This window comes from Bacillus rossius, chromosome 2 (assembly GCF_032445375.1).
Source record: "Bacillus rossius redtenbacheri isolate Brsri chromosome 2, Brsri_v3, whole genome shotgun sequence".
Classification (NCBI taxonomy): Eukaryota; Metazoa; Arthropoda; class Insecta; order Phasmatodea; family Bacillidae; genus Bacillus; species Bacillus rossius.
In genome coordinates, this window is record NC_086331.1 from 37,022,213 (window position 1) to 37,045,115 (window position 22,903).

The window sequence follows — 22,903 nt, forward strand, 5'->3', positions numbered from 1 at the left end:
TAGAAGGGATGTGTAATTTAAATTTAGTTTGAATAATTAATGTAAGAATTTAGCGCTCTTAAAATATCTTGTTAATTTGGAAAATAACGTAATGAGGTCAACCCCGGCACGAGAGGACACCGAGCCTCGGCCGGACGCCATGACACCACGGCAGTACAGCGCGACTCGTGGACCGGGGCGGACGCACGTCCCACGGAGAGGCAGCATCCTTTGTCTACACTGAAGTAACTCCTGGTAGATATAGTCATGCCACCGAAACTTTTTCTATTAAGCTCTCCGTGCGTACCCGGTCCAACCTTTCGGTCTAGGACTTAATCCGGCCGCGTAAATTCAAAACTCCCTGCACCACACTTGGCAGTTTGCCAGCATACAACACGGGCCGCCTCCCGAAACCCCGAACTTTTTTAAAGTCACGCGCCCCGGCGCTGACCTCACCAACATAGGACTTGGACTAAGTTAGCTGCGGTCCGCGCTCCACCACAGTGGGCACGAACACCGCCTTGAAGCAAAGACATGCGGGATTGGCCGCCTCCAATCACACTAAACGCCTTATTCACGTAACATTTTTAGTAATTCTCTGCAACGCCTTATTCACGTAACATTTGTAGTAAATTTGTGCAACATCTTATTCACGTAACATTTTTAGAGTGACTCTGTAATGTGTAACTTGTGTATTGCGTGAAGTCAGCTTCTGTACGACGTGGTGTGTAATCCACTGTATTACGCCAAACCCACAGTCGCACAAATAAACGTCACACGTCATTTGCCGCATTAATTCAGCGCCTAATTAATCAGTCATACAAACCCCCAACCACCATCAAGTAGGGAATCCTTCATATCCCACGCAACACCGCCGACGGTTCTAGTGGGCCACGCAGGGGCAACGGCCCCCACGACCCACCTCTCGACTAGGAACAAAGCTAGTCTGGCGCCCACCCGGAAACATTCCATTGATAACAGCCTTTCCCGCTAGGAACCACACCGGGTCTCGAACCCGAGTCCCCGGACGACGGCAACTGCATCCAAAAGCGTACACAAGAGGGGGGGGAGGAATGAGGGAATATAACCCCCACCCTCGAAATCCATATATATATATATACATATCATTCCCACCAAAATATCCCCCCCCCCCCCCCCCCCAAAAAAAAACAACCGAAATGAAATTCTGCGTACGCTGCTGGCTGCATCCTTTTTTTTTGTACAATAGCCTCTCCCGAAAAATCATCTCCAAGTTTCTGGTTTGGGTTAGATTATTTACATTTAAAATACTATAAAAAAGTATTGGCTGTTGGTTAGGTTAGCTACATTAATAATACTGTGAAATCATTTTAACGGTTGTTTAGTAATAAGTACCAATTCAAAATGTAGCTGACTTAAGTCCCTGTTTTACACACCATGTAGACAATATATATATTTTTTTGCCATTACTATTACTAACAGGCTAATTATAGTAGGTATTATAACTTGATAACACCCTTGAATTTGTTGTTATTATACAGTATTTTCAACATAGGTATAACTTTTCACTTTGTTGTAATAGGCCTATAGGTATTAGGTGTAAAACGTCACGTAAGTCTTCGTAATTAGTCATTTGCGCGAAGTTTTAAACTAACTATGTTATATTCAATGAACATTTGTTATAGAGCATAATGTTTAAATTTCATAAATATGGCTTAAAACAAGAATTCACGAAAACAAATCAACATGGTGTGTGAGGCCGAGCCCTAACCTAAAAATCTGTCATTACTAGTTTACAGTAACCAACCGCACACACAATTGTAAAGTATTACCAATGCAGCTAACCTAATACAACCAACTGTCAACACTATATTAAAATATTTTTAACGTAGCTAACCTTATCCAACCACCTTCCAACACAATTTCAAAATATTTTTAATGTAGCTCACCTAATACAACAAAATTATCACACTATTTTGTTAATGTACATTATCTGCAGCTAATAAACCTTACCAACAGTTTTTTACGATTTTATTCTATGTTTAGTGTACTTAATCTAACCTAACCACTCGTAGAAACAGTTTACTACAGATAAACTAAGTTACTTGAAGATAATAACGCTCTCTTAGAGAATGAAACAAAAACATGTGAGGAAGTGGAAAAAAAGTAGGTAATTGTATTTTTTTTTTCATTTGGAAAAGAGGCTTGCTTTCAGATTTGCCAATAATATTTAATTATTTGATAATATTTTATACTTAATATTCATAAATATTTAGTTGTAACCAAAGTACTGCCAATATAAGAAAACAATTACACGTACACACGTATGTGCATACACACTCTCACATTTCCATTATGGTTTTATCATTATGGCAGGCAAATTGAATTGCAGTGATATGATTTAAAAAGTCCTAAAATTGTTTATACTCATAGATTTTCTTCGGAAAGTATGGCATGGTAATGACTTTTATGATGGCGAGTGTTTGGCCAAATTTATTATTTAATTATTTAAATTTTTTACATTAAAAAAAAAATTATTTCTGAATGCTAGGTCAACAGGTTGGACACCAACATAAAACACACGTTTTAAAAGACAATGACATCAATGTTGAACACCAAAGTTGACGTTAGAGTTGTCTCCTTAATACTGCTTTCGAGATTACTTTCATGGGAAGTAGAAGCTATAGGAATGGCGGTCCTAAAAATTGGTTCCGTTTTGAGGTGCTGGTGCCGATGTCTACCATATTGGATTCTGACGTCACGGCGGCCATTTTAATGTCACATTTCCTCAAAATTATTCAAAAATTACTCAAAAATCCTTGAAATTTCACTGTTTCAAAGGAAAATATCCCGTTTTGGGGGAAAATTTCCCCTTTTGTTCTCAAAAAAAATGAAAAATGAAAAATTCGAAATGCCTTAAAATACTTTTGCCCTAGAAAAAATTAAAATTCCACATGGCTAAATTCCTCGAAGCGGCGTAAATAACCAGTCGTCTAGCCGCCCTAAGCCGCCGAGGTCACTAACTTGGCCTTCACAGTAAACTTAAAATTCTTTAATTTTTGACTAAAAAATTTCTGAAATATTCCTTAAATATTAAAAAAAAAAATTACTTCAAACGATCCAAATTTTGTTTGGCTGCCATTTAAAAATCTGTAATTTTGACGTGACAACGTCTAATAAATCGATGAACGCTGGCTGCACGCACGAAAAAGGATGACTCATTGTCCCGTACGCACATTGTCCCGTTACGCTCATTGTACGCTTGCGCCGCATCTATCTCTCTTCCACTCAATTGGAACAACATCGATTTGACTTTTTCGAGGCACATTAAACTTGAAACACTCCCATTCGTTTCCTACTTTTCCTATCATCGTCCCACCCTTTACAGAATAACACAGATTGGAAGAAGTTAAATAGCAAACATGTGTAAACGTTAAAGTTAAAATAATCTGTTCGTTAAAGTAATAAACATATTTGAATTAATGAGTGCAAATAAAAGTTAATTCATCAATTGAATCGTAGATTTAATTTCACTTCTTCTTTGTATAAAAGTTATAGTTAAAATAATCTGTTCGTTAAAGTAATAAACATATTTGAATTAATGAGTGCAAATAAAAGTAAATTTATCAATGAAATTGTAGATTTCATTTCACTCCTTTGTATCCATACAAAATAGTGATAATTCAATAAAAATTATTCAATTTTATTCATAAAAGTATGCAATCATTTCATTAATGTTTTGTTTTGACGTTGTCACGTTAAACTATCGTAGGTAACCCGACTTTACAGACAACCAATTTTTTAAGTTGGTAAGAAAAAAATTTAAAATTACCCGGCGAGTACATTCTATTCAAAACGGTGACGGAACCTTCTTTGTCGAGATCAGCTTACGGTGGTCACTGGGACTATAGTAATCTTAAACATATTTATACTTAATATGCAAGAAAGATGACAGCAGCTGAAGAGATCTATTACACTTCATGGGATGAACATTAAGGTCAATCATCTGATACTACTGATGGCTTCACTTAGGGCAGGAAACTATTCGCACCTCAACGAAGTAATAGCCACTATACTCAAAAAACTGTGGTAAACTGGCAACATATAATTATAAATTGTTTTACCCACAATTATTAAACATATAAATATATTATATTTTTGATTTTAATAGTGATGGTTTTATTTCCCGAAATCTGTTTTCTAATTAAGACAGTTCTCATGATTGCGTGTTCATAGTGTGCATTCCGTGATCTTTGCGTGTTCAGTGGGTTCGATATGTGCATTGCATGTACCTACATTGTATGACCTTTCTGTCGGTTGTGTGTACACAGCATTACATATCCATTGCATGTCCAGTGTGTACACTGTGTTTACGTTACATGTTCATTATGTGTTCGGTGTGTGCTTTGCATGTTCATTGCCTGTTATGTTTGGGCATTTCATGTTTTCTGTATGTCAATTGTTTGTATTGCATGTCCGTTGCGTGTAAAGTGTGTGTATTGCGTGTTCATTGAATGTTCATTGCGTGTTTTGTGTGTTTTTTTTAATGTGTGTCGATTCTTTTAATGTGTGTGGTCAAGACTGCAGTTAGGTCATGACTGGTCTGGTGGTTCGTAATATCTGGTTTAATTATGCCTTATATTGAACATGTTCTGTTGAAATTTTCGTGAATATCGTCGAAATATTCTCTTGTTCGGTAGACGCTCGAACTGTAGTAAGATTAGTTCTTATTATTCGTAGCGATTTCTTTTTTGTGGCATGTGGTCTTGGTTAGAATACTGTATATGTGCTACCAAATGTTTCGGTTCCCAAATGATTCATTGGTTGGCTAGTTTTATACTTTCGTTTGGTTTTTCGTACTTTCAGGCGATTCCATCATGTACTTTTCATGTACTGGGTTATGATTTCAAAGACGCGTATACTGTTAGCGGGAGTGCCAGGAAGCAGCCTCCTGCACGCCGCGTGTTGTGGCCAGGTGGTCGGTCACCTGACACGTCTAAAAGTTTACGAATGTCTCCCTGCACGCCCGCACGTCTCGGCCGGGCGGCCTCTGTCTTCAGTTCTGAGAATTTTTTTAACAAGTTTTGTGGTTACTATGCTTGAATTTTTGTACTTTGACTATTCGTACATGAATACTTTTAACTTCACATGTAATGTAAGTTATTTTCTACGCAAGGAAAAAATTAAGTACAAAGTTGGCGGGTGGGTATCTTTCAAATGGTCCTTACAACATGGGTGACTGGCACTTGGTGTGTGCCAATTCCTTTCTCCTCATTCCTGTTGTTTTATGTGATTTTGATGTACTTGATTTATTGTATCCCGGATCTAAGAGGTTTTAATATATGATTAATCAATTTAACTAATTTTGTAATGGCTGGTATCAAACCGCGGACAGTAATTGATCGAATCAGTATTTATTTTTATAAGCAATTTTTTGATGATTTTAAGAATTTTAAGCGATTTTCTCGTTAGTAAATACGAATATCCATAATGGTGGGCATGTTGGCTTACTGGAGGCTGGTAGATAAGGAACTTAAGATTTTTTTTTGTTTTTGAACATGATTTATTAAATAAGTGGTTTTTCTAGGATAAATAGACCGAAGCAAGCATTTTATGCTGACAAGTCAATCATTATTTTAACATGTAATTTATTTAATTTTTTTTAAATTTATTTTTTAATTTCTAGCGTAAAATTTACAGAAATGCAATTTGTATGGACAAATTTAATGAAGGTAGGCACCTTGGCAATAAATAATTACTTTACTCTAGTGGGGAAATGTTAACTAATATGTTTGGCGGCGTCATCTAGGAAACAAAATAAATATATATCGACAGCGACCTCCAGCAGACGTAAACCATATGACGGCCATGACGTCATACAGTATGACGTACCTAATATTTTGTTTTACATTAGTGGTCTGGGGTCAGTTGGCCGGTGGCTTTTGTGAAGGAAGGATCCGTCGCCGTTTTAAATCGAATGACCTCGCCGGGTTTGAACCGAGACACCATGACGTATTTGGTTATTTAAAAAAAATATTAGTTCAATAATTTTATAAATTTTAAATTTTTTTTCTCATTTTTTGACATAAAAATTAAAGATTTTTAAGTGGCAGCCGTAACAAAATTTCCAGCGTTTGAACCAAACATTGTTTTTTTTTTTTTAGGCAATTTTTCAGAAATTTGTTGGTCAAAAATTAAAGAATATTAAGTTTACTGTGAAGGTCAAGTTAGTGACCTGAGTGGCTTAGGGCGGCTAGACGACGGGTTATTTTAGCTGCTATGGTAAATTATGATATTTTCTGAGGCAATAGTCTTTTGAGGCATTCCGAATTTCGAGTTTTTGATTTTTTTCTTTTTTGAGAAAAGAAAATCGGGAAATTTTCCCTCAATACGGGATGTTTTCTATCAAAGCAGGGAAACAACGTTTAGAAATATTGAGGTAAATTAACACTAAGATGGCCGCCGTGACTTCAGAATCCAATATCGTGGACATCGGCACCAACACTTTAAACCGGAACCAGTTTCAGGACCACAATTTCTATACTACTATCGGACCCAAATGAACCCACTGATTCGAATATGCTCAGTTTGTTTCAATTACTTATGCAAGTAATAGTGTGGTTAATCACGGAAGTTTTTTACGAAAAATATTTCCATATGTTTGATGGTGTGACATGCAACACAGATCTATTGGAAATAAGGTTGACATTGAGTATAGATATATTTAACGTGTTACATTGTAACATTATGAATTTATTAATTGTCTTCAATCGGTGGACTCGCCCATTGCCCGCAGGAGAGCGAAAGTAATGCCAAGCAACACAATACCCAGCAGATCTCCAAGTGAGGTCAAGTATGGTATTGTAGAATTGTCAGGTTCTATTCCTCGCCTCCACAATAGGTATGTCAATACATATGCGATGTACAATAGAACTGCCACCTGAAACAAAGTAGATTAATTTTATAGCCGAAGTACTACTACATTTTTTAACAATGTTAAATTTAAATTTTATTCTTCATTGCGGTGTTTACTGAAAACGTGCATAAAATTCAACTATCACAGCCATCGCCTGTAGCATAAAAAAAATTAATTAACTCATAAGTTTATGCATATATTATCATGGTTCACCCCTTAACTAAATACATAAGTACTTCTAAGGTAATGTATTTTACATTATGTTTAGGCGCAATGTTACAAACTTTGAGAGATGATGGAGGTCAATAAAATCAGTTAGAGCTACGGAACCCCGGAACCGCTTCCATCAAAGTTACGAATAAAACAGTTGCCGTCACCACAGTTGCCTCTGCTGGAGCTGGTGAGAAGCTGTGTGGCCTGGGAGCGAACTAGACATTACAAGCGTGCGCTAGCGCACGAGAGGTCCCAACGTAGGCCCGTGACCGCATGGCCAGAGGCAGTGGGTTAATGGATAGACAGGGAATCCCCGAGATGTTGGCCCCTCAGAACGCCGTTAACTGATGCTTAAAACAATTTTGATGGTTCACTTATTTTAACCCAAAAACGCCCCTTTTCAAGGTGCAATCCCCTGGCGTAGCTCACCGCGTGCGAGAGCTGGAAGCTCGTCCTTACCCATTGCATGTCACCTGCTGGCGTGCACAGATGATTGAAAGCTAACATAACGGGATTCGTAAACGTAAGGACGGGATGGCTCGCTACGGCCCAATGATGACGATTCTATAAGCACAGAGTCTGAATTCCCGGTCTTCAGGCGACCATGAGCGTACGTGTCACGCCCGTGACAATGTTAGGCGCTATGTCGGCTAAGGCACACTCCTGTAGCCCGATACGTAACAAGGTTGGACACCAGTTCACTATTATTATACATACTGTTCGTTGGAAGTTCCATATAAATTACAGTGGCAGTTAATACAATCCTGACCTTAATCTCGGCCGGAGGGCCCTCGTAGCACACCGAGTCTGTAACGACGGTACATAAACCGTGAGACGACTTATTCGTCTGCATGCCCGTTACGCCCGAAGAAGACCCTGCACGGACGGAGCTGGGGCGCCATAAAGGCTGAGTTCAAAGTTGTTTTGAGGCCTAGCCCACGGAACAGATGGAAACGTACTCGGGATTCACAGACTATGGAGACATCCTTACCTCTCGCCCGGGTGATGATAATGATGCGTCCTGCCTCGACGTCGGTAGAGACCAACTACGAGCCCCTAGAGGCGTCGAGCCACTCGAGGTCGCCTTCGCGCGCAAATGTGCGTAAAGCGGGAGACGCGTTAAACTACGTCTGGGGACGTCAGCGCACAGTGAAAAGTGTTTAATAATTAAACAAAATTGACAATATTGATTACGTATGGTTTAACAATTATTTTCTTAACGCAATTAGTAATTAGCGGGAGTCTTTGCAGCTCCATGGTGGGCATGCCTGTTCTTACGCTAGGCGATAGCCGCACGAACGGTTATCGACTCATTGACGGTGCACCTGATTGGGTCGCTGCCCCACACGGCACTACACTTGTTCTTGTCGCGCACTTTCTCCAACGGCCCTGATGAGATGTCACTGGGACATAACGGCCTGTGCGAGTAGGGCGGGCACCAACGATTGTAGTCACAGTGTCATTAACCACTGGCGTCATTATAATTTTGCAGAGGCAACTATGATTCTTACAACGAGCTCTTCCTCCATCTCAACGAATGTTGCGTAGACAAAGCATCTGACGTGACATCCACAGAAAAATATCTAGAGTAGATTTCATCTTTCGGTGTGTGAAACTATTTCGATTTTCAGCTCGGGTAAGATATAATTCTTGGTTTAAAGGCTTCGAAGTAATTAGTATATAAATGACGGACCTGCGGTTGAATTCGGAGTGTGGTGTTGGTGTTGAGATCCACCATCTTAGATTGTGATGTCATGGCTGCCATCACAAATGACCTTGACCCTTGAACTTTACCATTGGTCTTGAACGGAGCCTCCATATTGAATTCCGGCATATTTGAATGTGACATCACAGTCATAATTTGGTTTTATAGAACTTTCCGCCATCTTATATTCTTGAACATACTACTTTCATCTTAAAAAACTGTACTTATCAACCAAAAAATCAGAAAAATTAAATAATCTTTAAAAAATGTAGTTATTAATATACTGACTGACTCGATCGATTATTATCTCCCGTTGTATATTTTATATATGCAAAAAAAAGATAATAACTTTAAATTATTTATTTAATTAAATATTATTTCAATTTAACATATTACCATAAAATAAAAGTACCAGATTCAAAAAATAAGACACCATATTTTTACAAACATTATTTAGTACATTATTTATTACTCTTCTACTAGTAAACACTAACACACTAGTTCAAACAATTAAAATGACATTTTGTATTATTTTTAATTACATAGGCTCAATATATACCTCTACATTTAATTATGTGCAGTTCAAGACACTATATACCTGTAAGACCCTGTTTCCAATGTTAATCAGCGAAATCATTAAAGCACATCTTGCACACATAAATTTTACTGTTTTGTTTTGTAACCCTTGGTCTCTCAAGTTGGGAATTTTTTTTAATGTAACAGTAGTATGCAGCATGGTTCAAAGATCCCGGAGGAGCAAGGGCCCCCTGCCCCTCTGCCACCCCCTGCCCCCACCCCGGGGAATTAAGAAGCCCCTCACTAAGGGGGCCAGCTTGCGGTTTCAAAATATTAACTATGAAACAGGGTTGATAAATCTTAACATTAAAACTATGTTTGATGGAAAACTCTCTGTATATATTAAAGTTTTCTGCTTATTGAATGCATTTAGGCCAAAACATGGACATTATATAACATACGTACAAGCACCCTATCCAGAGATGACTTGTGTTGGTTTAACCCCATTTGCAAAACTCTCGGGCCGCTCACCAACAACTGCGAATTTCCGCTGGCCGCCCTTGCAAATCCTACACATTTGCGTCCCTGAGGCGCAGCATTGATTTAATTTCTCAAAATGCAAGATCTAAATGGTATTTTCTTTCTTATTTTGTTTCACGAATTTAGCACACCTTATTATTCTCTTTTAGCGAATACACATTAAACGAAACTTCGGGATTTTTTCTCAAAAAGTTTTATCTTGTGTACTGGTGGCGGATAGTTCAGACCACTGAAGTCCTACTTATTCTTTCAAAGCATAATAACTCATATTGACACGGTGATGATCACTTTCCTCGACAAATTATACCCAAACAGTATTTAAAAACCAAACTTATCATTGAAGTTCTGGCAATTGACTACTGTTTTTTGGTGATGATCGACTACCTTAAAGAAATAACTGAGGATTGCTGCTGGTACTAATGCATGATAGCATTTCTCAGCTGTCTCAAGTCATAGAAATCGCCTAAGTAATTAATCTTTATTTTGTCTGATATCCACCTGATTAAAAATATTATAGTGCTGATTTGGTAACAGAAATTCACTAATTAAACGAAATTCCGAATAAAATTGCTTGTCTCAGTACAGAAAAAAATACATGGGGGATTTATTTCTCAGGAATAACCAAAATCACTCGGAAAATAGCAGCAGAAGTCTCGCCAGGAATAACCATGTATACACGGAAAAAACCAACAGAATATTGATATAAATAAACAGAAGCACTTGGAAAACAGCAACCAAATATTGACAAGAATAATCAGGAGCATTCGGAGAATAAAACACAGAAGTCTCGCCAAGAATGATCAGAAGCACACGGAGAACACCAATAAAATATTGAGAGGAATAATCAAAGGCACACAGAGAAACCCAACAGAAGTATCGCCAAGATTGAACAGAGGCACACGGAGAACACCAATAAAATATTGAGAGGAATAATCAAAGGCACACGGAGAAACCCAACAGAAGTCTCGCCAAGATTAAAAAGAGGCACTTGGAGAAAAACCACAAAATATTGACAAGAATAATCAGGAGTACACGAAGAAAACCAATGCACGTTTTGCTCGATAGAGATCATTGAATCACAAAAATTATATTAAAAATTAAAAAAAAAAAACCAAAAAACTCCTACTTGTGCTAGAACTCTTTCCGTGCTGAAAAAGAAGTTCACAAGTTTGTCACTGAATAGACGTGCCTGGCTGCTTACTGAGTGGACCTTGCCACCAACTTGATGTGTTTGCCTGACCAACCGACTGATGTGTCTGTCCAACATATCTGATGTTCCTGAAAAACCAAATGAATGTGGCTGGAAATAATAAGTGATTTTTATCATAAAATTCAATTTTTTGTATCAAGCAAGGATCGATCCAAGGACAAGAATCTATGGAATAAAATGGAGACTGGTAGATGAGAAATTGACATCTCTTTTAGGATTTATTCTCCATTTTTTATTAAATAAATATCTTTTTACATGAAGTTACAACTTTTGGATGGATCAAGGATCAAACCAAGCACACAAATCAATAGAATCAATTACTGTTTTAATAAGCTAATTTTTTTGACGAATTATAGAATTTTTCCCAAATTTCTAGCTAAAATTTTTTAAAATGGCAGATTCTAAGATGGCGGATGCGGCTTCATCCAAGATGGCCACCGAGGTCCTGATTATAAACCACGAACGACGAACACGCCCAAACGTGGCCGATTCTTGACCATTGGCAAGCCAACATACCATCAAACCATCAATCTGTAGTCCCATAAAAATAACAATATGCCAGCTTTCCCTATTTTACACTACTGTGACGATTTGATGGCTTTTCAGAGTTTCCTGAATGCATCTCTAACATACTTGGCAACGAACACAGATTTTGCTTGAGCCGGCGCCGGGGTCGCCAAGGAATGACTTCTACGGCGTGCCGAAAATGTTTCAGAGATCTGCCTCGACTGAGATGTTTCCCCTCCTTGTTTCCTTACCTCGTTTCCCCTCCTTGTTCCCCCTTCCCCTGGTGTAGTGTCTTCGTTGCGTGGCAACGTTTCCCCTCCGCGCCTGCGCTGTTAGTTCGCCGAGCTGTAAACGTGAAGCTTGAGAGGTATGGGGGTCTTCTTGAGCGAGCGGGGAACGGACCAACATGTGGAGGTAGCAGTAGGGGATCCCTTTTGGACGGTGAGCACGAGGACGGCGTGCCATGTATGTTGACTTAATTGCTTGCAGCCTTATTCCGAATTTTCGTTTGGCACCGTCCTTCTAAATTCCATTTCGAATTAATGTCTGTCTGGGCCATGTTTCTTCAGTCTTCGGTTAGTCATGCCAAAACCTCCACCTGCTGAGTTGTCCGGTGCCGGACAGGCTAGCTTTCATTTTGACTTAGTTGATGCGAGGTCGTAGAGGTCTGTCTCTTTAAATTGTTCAGTGGGACTCGACATGCGCTGTCTAAAGGGGACCTGTAAATTAACTGTGTGGGTCATTGAAGCAAGGCTCAAGCTTAGCATGAATCATTAATAAATATCTGCATTATTTTCATTCTATATTTATGATTTGTATTTCCTGTATTTAATGAGGCCTCATGGTTTAGTAATCATTACTGTAATTTCTAAAACTCTTAATTTTTGTTTATTAATCATTTGGGAGTGTAATGTCTGCAGCTATTAATATTGTTATTAGTCACGTTCGTAATATCCAGGGCTGAGATTTGAATTGTACGTACGGTTTGCTTTGTGTCTGCTGTGCAGATGTGTTCTATGTGCATGTGTTATGACCTGTTATTATAAAATATAAAGCTATTTGCATGGAACCCTCTTTGTTTCTTTACAAGCAACTATGAACTAGCTTGAGTCCTTTGAGGCTCATCACTATAATAGTATGTGAATCAGGAAGGGCGAAAGACCGTGTTTCGTTCTTGTTTTTTGCCAGTATTCCCCTCGCTGGTTCATGCTAACCACAGTGAAGAGTTTTCTGGGGACGATTAAGTGATATAAAAGGAAGTCTTGCTAACGGTTTTCATAATACAATGTTGGACTTGGCCAAAGACCTTCTTCGTGCTATATAATCTGTTCGTGAAAAATATATACTTGCTAGAAGATCCAGATTTGCACGTGAAATGGACAATGAAGAGGTATTTAAACGAAATACTAGTCGTCTCGACACACTTAAAAATAAGGAAGAACCATCAATAAATGTGAAAACAGAAGTTGATGACGAGATGCCTACTGGAAATGAAGAAGAAATATGAACCAGCCCTAGAAGAATGTGACTTAAAGATTACAGATGCTTTTCACAAGAAAAAAGGGAGTTGTCTGTAAAGTCGGTTTACGGACGATAATTTTACGTGATAAAGTCATAAGAAAACATTGATGAAAAATTGCATACATTTTAATCTTCAAATAATATTTACAGTTTTTGCAAATTTAATTTAAATAATTTGTTTAAATATAATCACGTACAATTAGTTAAAAAGCCCGTCTTAACCTGTTTGATATTATAGAAGATTTTCTCTCACGGTGGTTGGCCGGTTCTTGCACTCTCAGCTCAGCCGGCGTTCATCGATTTATAAGACGTTATCACGTCAAAAAGTTACGGAAAAGTGGACACCAAGTTAATGCAATTGTCAGATCTTTCTTGAGATCTTTCACGAGTCGGATTAATGACATGACCTATGGAGTGAATATAAAACATTATAGGTGGTTCCTCAGTGCTAAAGAAACATACTTATTATAAGGAAATATAATATGTGTAGAAGAGTGAAAAACACACAGGACTCCAGGTCTGTACGAATTGCTGTTTCTCAGGGGACCTAATGTCTAGTCTCACGAAGATTTGTAAGAGTTACTAAGTCATGCGCATCTTTGGAATAACGATCCAGAAAGTTGTATACATGAAGACGAAGACCATGAAAAAAAATTTCATTTTCACCAATCTCTTTAGTGAATTAGCTGTACATGGTGAAGGTTTAAAAAAGCTAGAAAGTGGTCAGACATTTGTCTATGTGTATTAGGACGACCAAAATGAACCGGTTGACAGGTTAAGACTGTTGTGTGCCTACGCTTAGTGCAGAAAACTATTCGTACATCAAAAAATAGTCTCCATACTCGAAGGACTGAGGGAAGCCGGCTACATAAAATGAGTCGAAGCGGAATCGCCGACGAACTTCACGTTCCTGCCAGACGAAAATACCTCCTGCGCAAAGTCGTAGTGCGTGGACTTGATGATTTATTCCAGGTGGACCTTGTTGAGATAATACCACATTCTCGAATGAATAAAATTTTAAAGTACATGTTAACGGTCATCGATGTGTATAGCAAGTTCACTTGGGCCAGACCATTGAAATCGAATAATGCAATCTACATAACCAGGGCCATGACAAACATTTCGCGTGATGGGCATGTACCATAGTACCTACTTAAAAACGGATCTTGGCAAAAAAATGCAAAAATGCGACCTTCCATGCCTTGATTAAGAAGATTGACATCAAACACTATTCTATATTTAGTAATGTCAAAACCTCCATTGTCGAAAGGTTTAACAGAACTTTGCGCACCACGTGATTCTACACATATTGCTAATTATATGTTAAAATTTAAAATAGATATTAATGATAAATGTTAAATAAAATTGGAGCTGGTAGTTATTGTCATTGCGTGTGTTGTTTGCATAATAGCGCAGTGTGTCTTGACGCCTCCACCCCCCCCCCCCCCCCCGGTTCTAACTTCCACAACCTCCCTTCCTGCCATGACTATTTTTTTCCAACCATTTCCCTCTTTGTTCTAAAAATAGACGCATGACATCGCTTATCAGTCCACCTGTAAACTCCGTATGACGTGGGTTGAATTTTATCATTTTTGTCTCCTGTTACTGAAAGTGATAACATTTGTGTGGTTAATGCTTCAGCTATCAGGCAAACAATCCAATGAAAATTAATTAACTCTATTTTCGTAGCCACATATTTTGTAGTGTGGGAGACCAGAAACTCTTCATTTTAAACCCATTTATATACAACATCCTTGTTTTTTATTTCCAAAGATTATTCAGTTTTTTGCACAATTTAAATCGCTTCTACGAAAAAATTAGTTGTGTTGTTAAATTATCATTATAAAGCTAACACTCCCGCCCGAGTTTTTATTTTTGCTAGTAGTTACGGACCCACCCCACAGATAGCGTCACATGTTACGCAAAACATGGTTTTAGTTTCAACTGTGAGAGTCGCACTTCTATATCTCCCTCCTTGTCCTATGGCGCCACCGTTCCCGCCATTCGCAGTATTGTTAAATGGTGGTATCAGGGGCGGATCCAGGGCCGGGCGACCCGGGCAATCGCCCAGGGCCCCGCGCCTAGTGGGGCCCCGCGTCTGCCCTCACCCTAGCACCTGTCATGTAATGTGTTCGAAATTAAGTTGTACACCCCTAATGTTTATTAGAACCTCTTTTATATGTATTACCCTCAACATGCAGGGGACGAGTGTCAGATAATCGGGTTGGCAATATGTGGATCACATTACCTGACACTTGCCAGCCGACGATGCTGATTAGTGTTTGCTTCAGGTTACAGTTATCACAGATACGGCGACAACAAGGCTTAGCTCTGGGTGTCGTTTTCCTCTGATATATCTCTGGGGAAGGGCGGTGAAAATTACATACAGTTGTGCTTTTTTGTTTTATGTTTATATAACTGCTGCCAGTTATAAAAATAAATTGAAAGTATAGATCGCTATGTATACACTAAACTTCCTCTCAACCTTCTCAATTTACGTGACTAGTCAGCGGCTGATAATTAGCCTTACCTTCCCATTTACGATATTCAAAAGTGGAGGGGGTGTGAACGTACGCGTTACAGACCGATGTTGTTACTGCAGTGTCGCCAGATAAGTGGAAATATTAAGTCATGTATCGTGCAGTGTACATTTTGAATCTCTATTCGTTCGTCCTGTTATTTTGTTGTAACTACTTTCAATGATATTTATTAATAGGGCTAGTTATTTTTAATTAGATAGTTTTATAATCAAGGCTGAAATTTTTATTTGTTAGTTTCAGTCAGATTAATTTAGAATGACCTCTCGTGATCGTGACTTTGGTAGGAAATATGATTCTGGCAGTTACAAACGGAAAAAAAAATTGAAAAACACAAAGAACTTGAAAAAAAAATTAAGTGGTTCTTTAACAAAATATTTAAAGACTGATAAAATTACTAAAGATAAGGAACAGTTGTGAGTTCAAGATTCAATACCATTAACAGAAGTTAAAGACATAAAAATACCCAGTAGTCAAAGTGGATCTGCCCTGAAAAACAATGAAGTGTTGTGTTCCGAGTGTATGTCTGCGTCATCTGAACATCTGTGCGTGCGAGATTAAACGATGGTTGAGGAAGAAGTTACTGTCGCTGAAGAGGTAGGACTCAGTGGCCACAGTGATACACCTTTCGGAAGCAACAAGGTGATGTATCCTGAGTCGACGTCATCATCATCTGCACATGTGCCATTAGAGGATAACGATGCAGACTTCGACATCCGTGAGGAAATCGATACCTTACCTACCAATGCAACTGTGAGTGACCCTTTTTTTAAGGCCTAAACAATTAAATGTCTTACAAATAACTAGTATAGTTCAAAACGGCCCCGTGATGGTATACAATAAATCTTACCCAAAAATGAAAGTGGTCGACATTTTACAGACAAACATGATATAAAAAGACTTATAAATGGCGAAGAGCAAGATAGGCGATGGTTAGTTTATTCCGAGTCAAAAGATGCTGTTTACTGTTTTGCATGTCGTTTATTCTCTCTAAGACCTAATCCCAAAAGTGTCCTTGGATCTAATGAAGGTATGAGTGACTGTAAGCATCTATCCGAGGTGCTCAAGTCTCACGAAAAGAGCAAGTGTCACCTCTCTCCATGCCCAAAACTGTACGATGGCTAATAGCCATCTTATGCATTCTTATGCATGGTAAATGGCTTAGTTTAAAAAACGGCCTTTCTTGTGAAAAAACTATTGATTAACAAACCCAGGCCCAGATTCGAGCTGAACAACAATGCTGGAGAGACATTTTAGAAAGGCTATTAGCCATCGTACAGTTTTGGGCTACTCATAACTTTTCTTTCGGAGGGCATGGAGAGAGGTTGTCCAATTCGAATAACAGTGGAAATTTTTTGGATTTCGTTAATTATATTGCACGATTTGACACAACATTGTTAGAGCACTTGCACCAAACTATTAACAAGACAGTTGCCAGAAACCACTACCTCAGTAAAACTATTCAGAATGAATTTATCGACATAATGGCCAATCATGTTAGAGCTAAAATAACAGATAAAGTATTAAAGAATAAGTATTTTGCAATCATTTTGGACTGCACTCGAGATATAGCTCGGATTGAACAATTGTCAATAATTCTAAGAATAACAAACCAAGACACTGTAGAAATTGAGGAAAATTTTGTAGCAATTTGTAGTTGTAGAAAAAACTACTGGTGAAAAGCTGGCCGATTACATAGTAATCAAATTGGAGGAGTTAGGTTTGTCCATTGTCAACTGTAGGTGTCAAGGCTATGAAAATGGTGCTAACATGTGTGGGGAAAAGAGCGGTGTACAAAGAAGGCTACTCAACATGAATCCTCTTGCATTCTTTGTACCGTGTGGAAGCCACAGCTGGAACTTAGTATTGGGAGATTCTGCTTCATCTTGTGCTCAAGCGCAGACATTTTTTGGTCTTTTGCAAAGACTGTACACAGTTTTCTCTTGCTCAAGTGAACGATGGGGTACTCTGAAGTCGCATGTCAACATTTCTCTCAATCCTCATTCCGAAACCAGATGGGAGTGCAGAATTGAATCTGTAAAAGCTGTGAGGTATCAGCTAAGCAATGTTTGTGATGCTTTGTCAAGTCTTCGTAAGAGTAACACAGACTCTGGTTTAATAAGTGAGTGTCAATAGTTAGAAATCGAAATTACTACATACGAGTTTGTTGCATCTCTTGTGGTGTAGTACGATATTCTTGTCAAAAAAACACCATCAATAAGGTATGGCAAAACGTAAATGTGCATTTAGGTGTGGCAGTTAAGCACTTAGAAACATTTGTCAAGTGGTTAGATGAATATCGTCTGAGTGGCTTCAATACGACATTGGTAACAGCAAGAGAAGTAGCAGAAGAAGTTGGCATCAATAGCGTGTTTAAGAACAGCAGAAGACGGCGTAAAAAGAAAATGTTCTTCTATGAAAGAGAATATGAAGCTCCCGAGCTTCCACATGAAGATAATTTCAAAATAAACTATTTTCTGGTGGTAGTAGATGCAATACGAATGAGCTGTCAGCCAAGATTTGCAGCTTTGAAGACCTATAAAAGCAAGTTTGGCTTTATGTATCAAATCAAGGGCCTACAGAACATGAGTGATGAAGATCTGATGTATAATTGTCAAGAGCTACAAATTTCATTGAGCGCCGGAGATAAAAGGGATATTGATGGTGTGGAACTCTATGAGGAATTAAAAATGTTGGCCCTTGTCTACGATGGAGAACAAGACGATGTATTTTCAGTTCTTAAGTACATTGTACAAAATAGCTTGATAGATGTATACCCAAACATTTTTGTAGCATTGAGAATAATAGGTACGGTACAATTGCTGTGACAGTAGCATCTGCAGAAAGGAGTTTCTCCACGTTAAAGCTTATGAATATTTATATAAGAAACTCCATGACACAAAATCGACTATCATCTTAAGCTCTCCTATCCAAAGAAAGAGAGTTGGTAAACAGTCTAGATTACACTGATCTCATAGAAGACTTCAGCCGGAAAAAATGTCGCAGCGTTACATTTTAATGAAGTGCAGTAAAAGCAAATAGTCACAAGAGCTTGTATTTTGAGATGAGTTGGTGTTGTAATATTTTGCTTTGAAATGTTGTAGTTGGGTTTTTTCCCCTAAAACAATTTATTTTCATAAGTGAGGGAAAAAAATTCACCCACGTGATTTTTGTACCAAATTAATTTTACGACTAATTTACATAATTATATAGCCAAAACAGCTATATAAATTAACCCTTATTTACATGTGGCATATATTTGAGTATTTGTACAAAAACAATTCAAATTTATGTTCGTATTTTTATTTTTCTTCTTTGTATAATTTTATTTTATGTGAAAAATTATCGTATGTAAATAAAAAAAAGGATATATTGTTTTTTTGTTTTTGCTTTTGATTTTTTATATTTTTTTATGATTTCACTTTTAAAAATATTCACAGCTTTTATAGACTTATAAAATGACCAGATTTCACCAGAATTAAATTGTATGCATTAATAAAACTAACCCAATTACAATTTACCACTAAAGAAAATTTCTTTACCATCGTCGAAATTTAGGTTCCATGTAGGCTCAAAAGTTAAATTTTCTAATTTTCCGGGAGTGTGGCCACAAATCCCCTTTCACCAGTGGTATTCCATACTCCAGTCTGATAAGACCCCCCCCCCCCCCCCCCCCCCCCCGTTTTTCAAAAAGAGTTACAAGGGCCCCGCTGAAATAAATTGTCCAGGGCCCCGCAGAGTCTAGGTCCGCCACTGGGTGGTATGTTGTGTTTCTTGCTATGTGTGTTTATTGATTAAATCTTATATTTTCATTTAGAAATACAACTGTTCAGGGTAATATTGTAAGTAGGTTTAATGGTCATTGCTCATCATTTCGCTAACGTTTTATCTATATAGTTTTATTTCATAAATATTTTTGTAGATTACCAGTCAGTGCGAACAAACCTTTCTAACCTCAATGTTCGTAAATACCCGGTCACACTGTCAAATTTTTGCTTCCCATACCTTCAAATATGTTGTGTAAAATAAAGTTGGAGGGTTATGATTTCTCCGAAAACGTCACTAGTGCAGCCATGTTTGTTTTACTATTTGGGTGACTTGAGTTTCCATCAAATATTTTTCATACAGAATAGGTTCTCAAATATGTTGGATGTTGGATGGGAACGGCCAATCTAAATCGTGCCTAGCGAAAACGGACTTTACGTCCGTTCCCGTCACAACGAATCTCTAAATTGACTAAGAACACGTGAGCAATTAATGGGCCCGCCTCGTCAGGGGTATACTGTGTTAGTGAGGCGGGATGATAAGCGCGACGCTCGCTGGTATTTCTAGCACGGTATCGCCTCTAAGCGCTAGGCTCTGAATTGGCGTGCAGTCTTCGCGTAGTCACAGGATAACTGTGAAATTTGAGCGGTGACCGTAACATTGTTTGGCGGAGAAATGAAGATAAAGGTGTAATGCAAGTCCCTCAAGTGCTTTCAAGAATATGTACTGGTTGTTTTACGCCTAAACATTACTCTGAAAACATGCATTTTAGTCATTTTAACTCTTCTAAAAATACAGTTTAAAAACTTAATCCGAAATCAAAAGTTTTTTTCGGCCGTCAGTGAACTCTTAAATGCTTTTCGTAAGCAGACCCCACTCGGATATCTTGAGTAGTTTTGAAATCACGTTGTTTTTCCTGAAGCTCTGCACACCGTATGTGTGCCCGTGTAGGCGGAGCCCTTAAAGATGTTATAAAAGTGAAATAGCTAAAATAATGTTGATTTGAATGTCGTATGCCAAATAATGTTATGTGTGAAAAAGAATTTATGTTTCTAGTACTTCAAAAACTACTGAATATTTATTATTATGTAACGAATTATATTGTGAGTTAAACTTATACATATAAAAAAATTTAAACATGCATAAATAACATAACTAGTTCAAAAATTTAATCCAGCACCGTAATGGATTATTTAATTTCAGAATGACATTAAAATTGAAAAGTATTAAATAGCTGAGACGAAAAAGGAACTTTAATAATTTAACATCATCCAAATATATTTGCAGTTAATTGTCCAAATTTATTTCATTGAGAAAATTGGAAGCCATTTTCCGTCCAATTTACCCATCCAACTCTATTGCCAAATGTAGATGGAGAAAAATATTTGACACTGTGAAAGGGCATTAAGCTGTGTTTTGCGCTAAGTTACATTGTGAAAATCAAAGATGAAATATATTTTAGCTGGAGTGTATAGTTTCAGATTGCATATGACAACGACAAGTTAAGATTTCAAGCTATAAACATAAATCTGGAGCTCTAAAAAGAAAGCTCCAAAATGACAAATTTGAAAAAGTAGCTAAGGATTGTCAAACAATTACAAAATTTTTAAAGATTCATGAAAAAGAAGAATTACAAGAAGTTCAGCCTCATGATTCGTCTGAATCTACAACAGCCCCGGATAGCCAACATTGTTGCTCTGTTGTTCAGTTGGTTTCAGACCAAAAAGTTGCAAAATAAATCAAACGAGATATTTTGGCTTCTGAACAACTAATTGAAGCAGACGAAACCAAAAAAACGACAAAGATTCTCTTACTGCATGTCAAGAAAGTAATGAAAAATGTGCTAATATATATCTTAGTATGAGTACTCATGACATTAACAGTTGTATTTTGGACGATCCTGGTGCTTGGACTCCAGTGATAAGTGATAAACTGCGGCAGTAAATAGAATCTTCTCACGCTGGTTTCTCAGCTTTTCAGACCAGATCAAAGTCTTTTCCAATAGACCTTTCAGGAAAACGTTTTCGTGAGACACTGATGTACATGAAAACAGCCAACAACAGAGCAAGTAAACAATTTCCACGTGAATGGTTAATGTGGAGCGAGTATAAAAACAGTATTCATTGTTTACCTTGCAGCATTTTAAAATCAAATCATAGTACACTTGCAAAAGAAGAGTTTTCTCTACAAAAATCTCCGTACAAAAGACTTTACAGGTTGTTACCGATGCATGAAAAAATCTCTGAGCATCGAAAACACTACTAAGAATGGAAGTGTCTTCAAACATCATTGAAAGGCCATGGTGTCGACAGTAACATTCAAAAGATGGAAAGCTATATTACAAAGAATTTTGGACACAACTTTATTCTTCAATAGTAGAGGTTTGGTTTCCCAAGGAAAAAAAATACTCATATTAGTAATGTTCTTAATGAAAATTTTTTGGGAATGTTGGAATTAATTGGAAAATATGACGAACTAACTCGCGAACATCTAGCCAAAGTAAATGAATGCCAACTGATGAACAAAAGTATGATAGGTTAAGCTCACTATCTATCATGATACTCGCAGAATGAGTTTATTTTTCTATGTGGTGAAAAACCTTTGAAAATGATTTTACATCAAAGAGAAGATTCTGTCTTCTATGGAATTATTGTTGATGACACTTGTGAAATTTCCCACCAGGAGCAGAATGTACTCATTTGCGCAACTTATCTATTTCAAAATATAGAAAAGAAGTCGTTCGAAGTTTGTGAAAGATTCATTGAATTTATGAATTTTAGCGGGAAAACAGGCGTCTTAACCATATAGCAAATTTAGCAATTGAGAATGAATTGGCCAAGAATCTTGATTTTTCCGATGTAATTGATGATTTTAGTCAGAAGAAAGCTCGAAAAACTGTTATTAAGTAAAGTAGTCTTATTTTGTAGGCAGTGTTTATGATTTACATAGATTCTAATATTCTGTTCTGTAACTATTTTTTATATCGGTGTGTAAAATAAATATACATACTCGCTGTGGTTATTTTAAAATAAAATAATTTTATAAATAAATCTTAGTTGGGACTTATAAATAAGTAACCATAAATACACCCTGTATTTTAAGATTAAATAACATTCTAAAAAGAGTGTCTGTAAGAAATAACCATGCAATTATAATGTAGCACATGACTGCAAAATAAAAAGGGCGGGGAGGCGTGTCTCCGATCCTGGGTCCAGGATCCATAATCGAATGTGGGGGCCAGGACCAACACCACATTCCGACTACAGATGCAGGTCGTCATTTGTATACTACTAAGGTAATAATTACTTTTCCTCATTATTACATTATCACATTATACTCACTAGGCATTGGTTTAACTTTCTATGGATGCGTTTCCGAGAAGGATTTACCTACATTAAATTGATGCTGATGACCTTCACCATAAACCCTTAAAATTTGTAACAACCAGCATATTATTTATTGTAATAATTTATATATGTTTGCCAAGATTGTTATCATGCCTGCCTGCCCGTTCA

General features: G+C 37.5%; 1 protein-coding gene across 1 annotated transcript in view; it reads right to left on the reverse strand.

The window, feature by feature from the left end:
* Positions 1-4,862: 4,862 nt before the first annotated feature.
* Positions 4,863-22,903, reverse strand: part of LOC134528878 (solute carrier family 41 member 1-like) — a 157,801-nt gene continuing 139,760 nt past the window's right edge. The window contains exon 12 of the mRNA XM_063362544.1: positions 4,863-6,898. Within this exon, the coding sequence (XP_063218614.1) occupies positions 6,725-6,898 (174 nt within the window). The 3' untranslated portion in view covers positions 4,863-6,724. The remainder of the gene's footprint in view (positions 6,899-22,903) is intronic.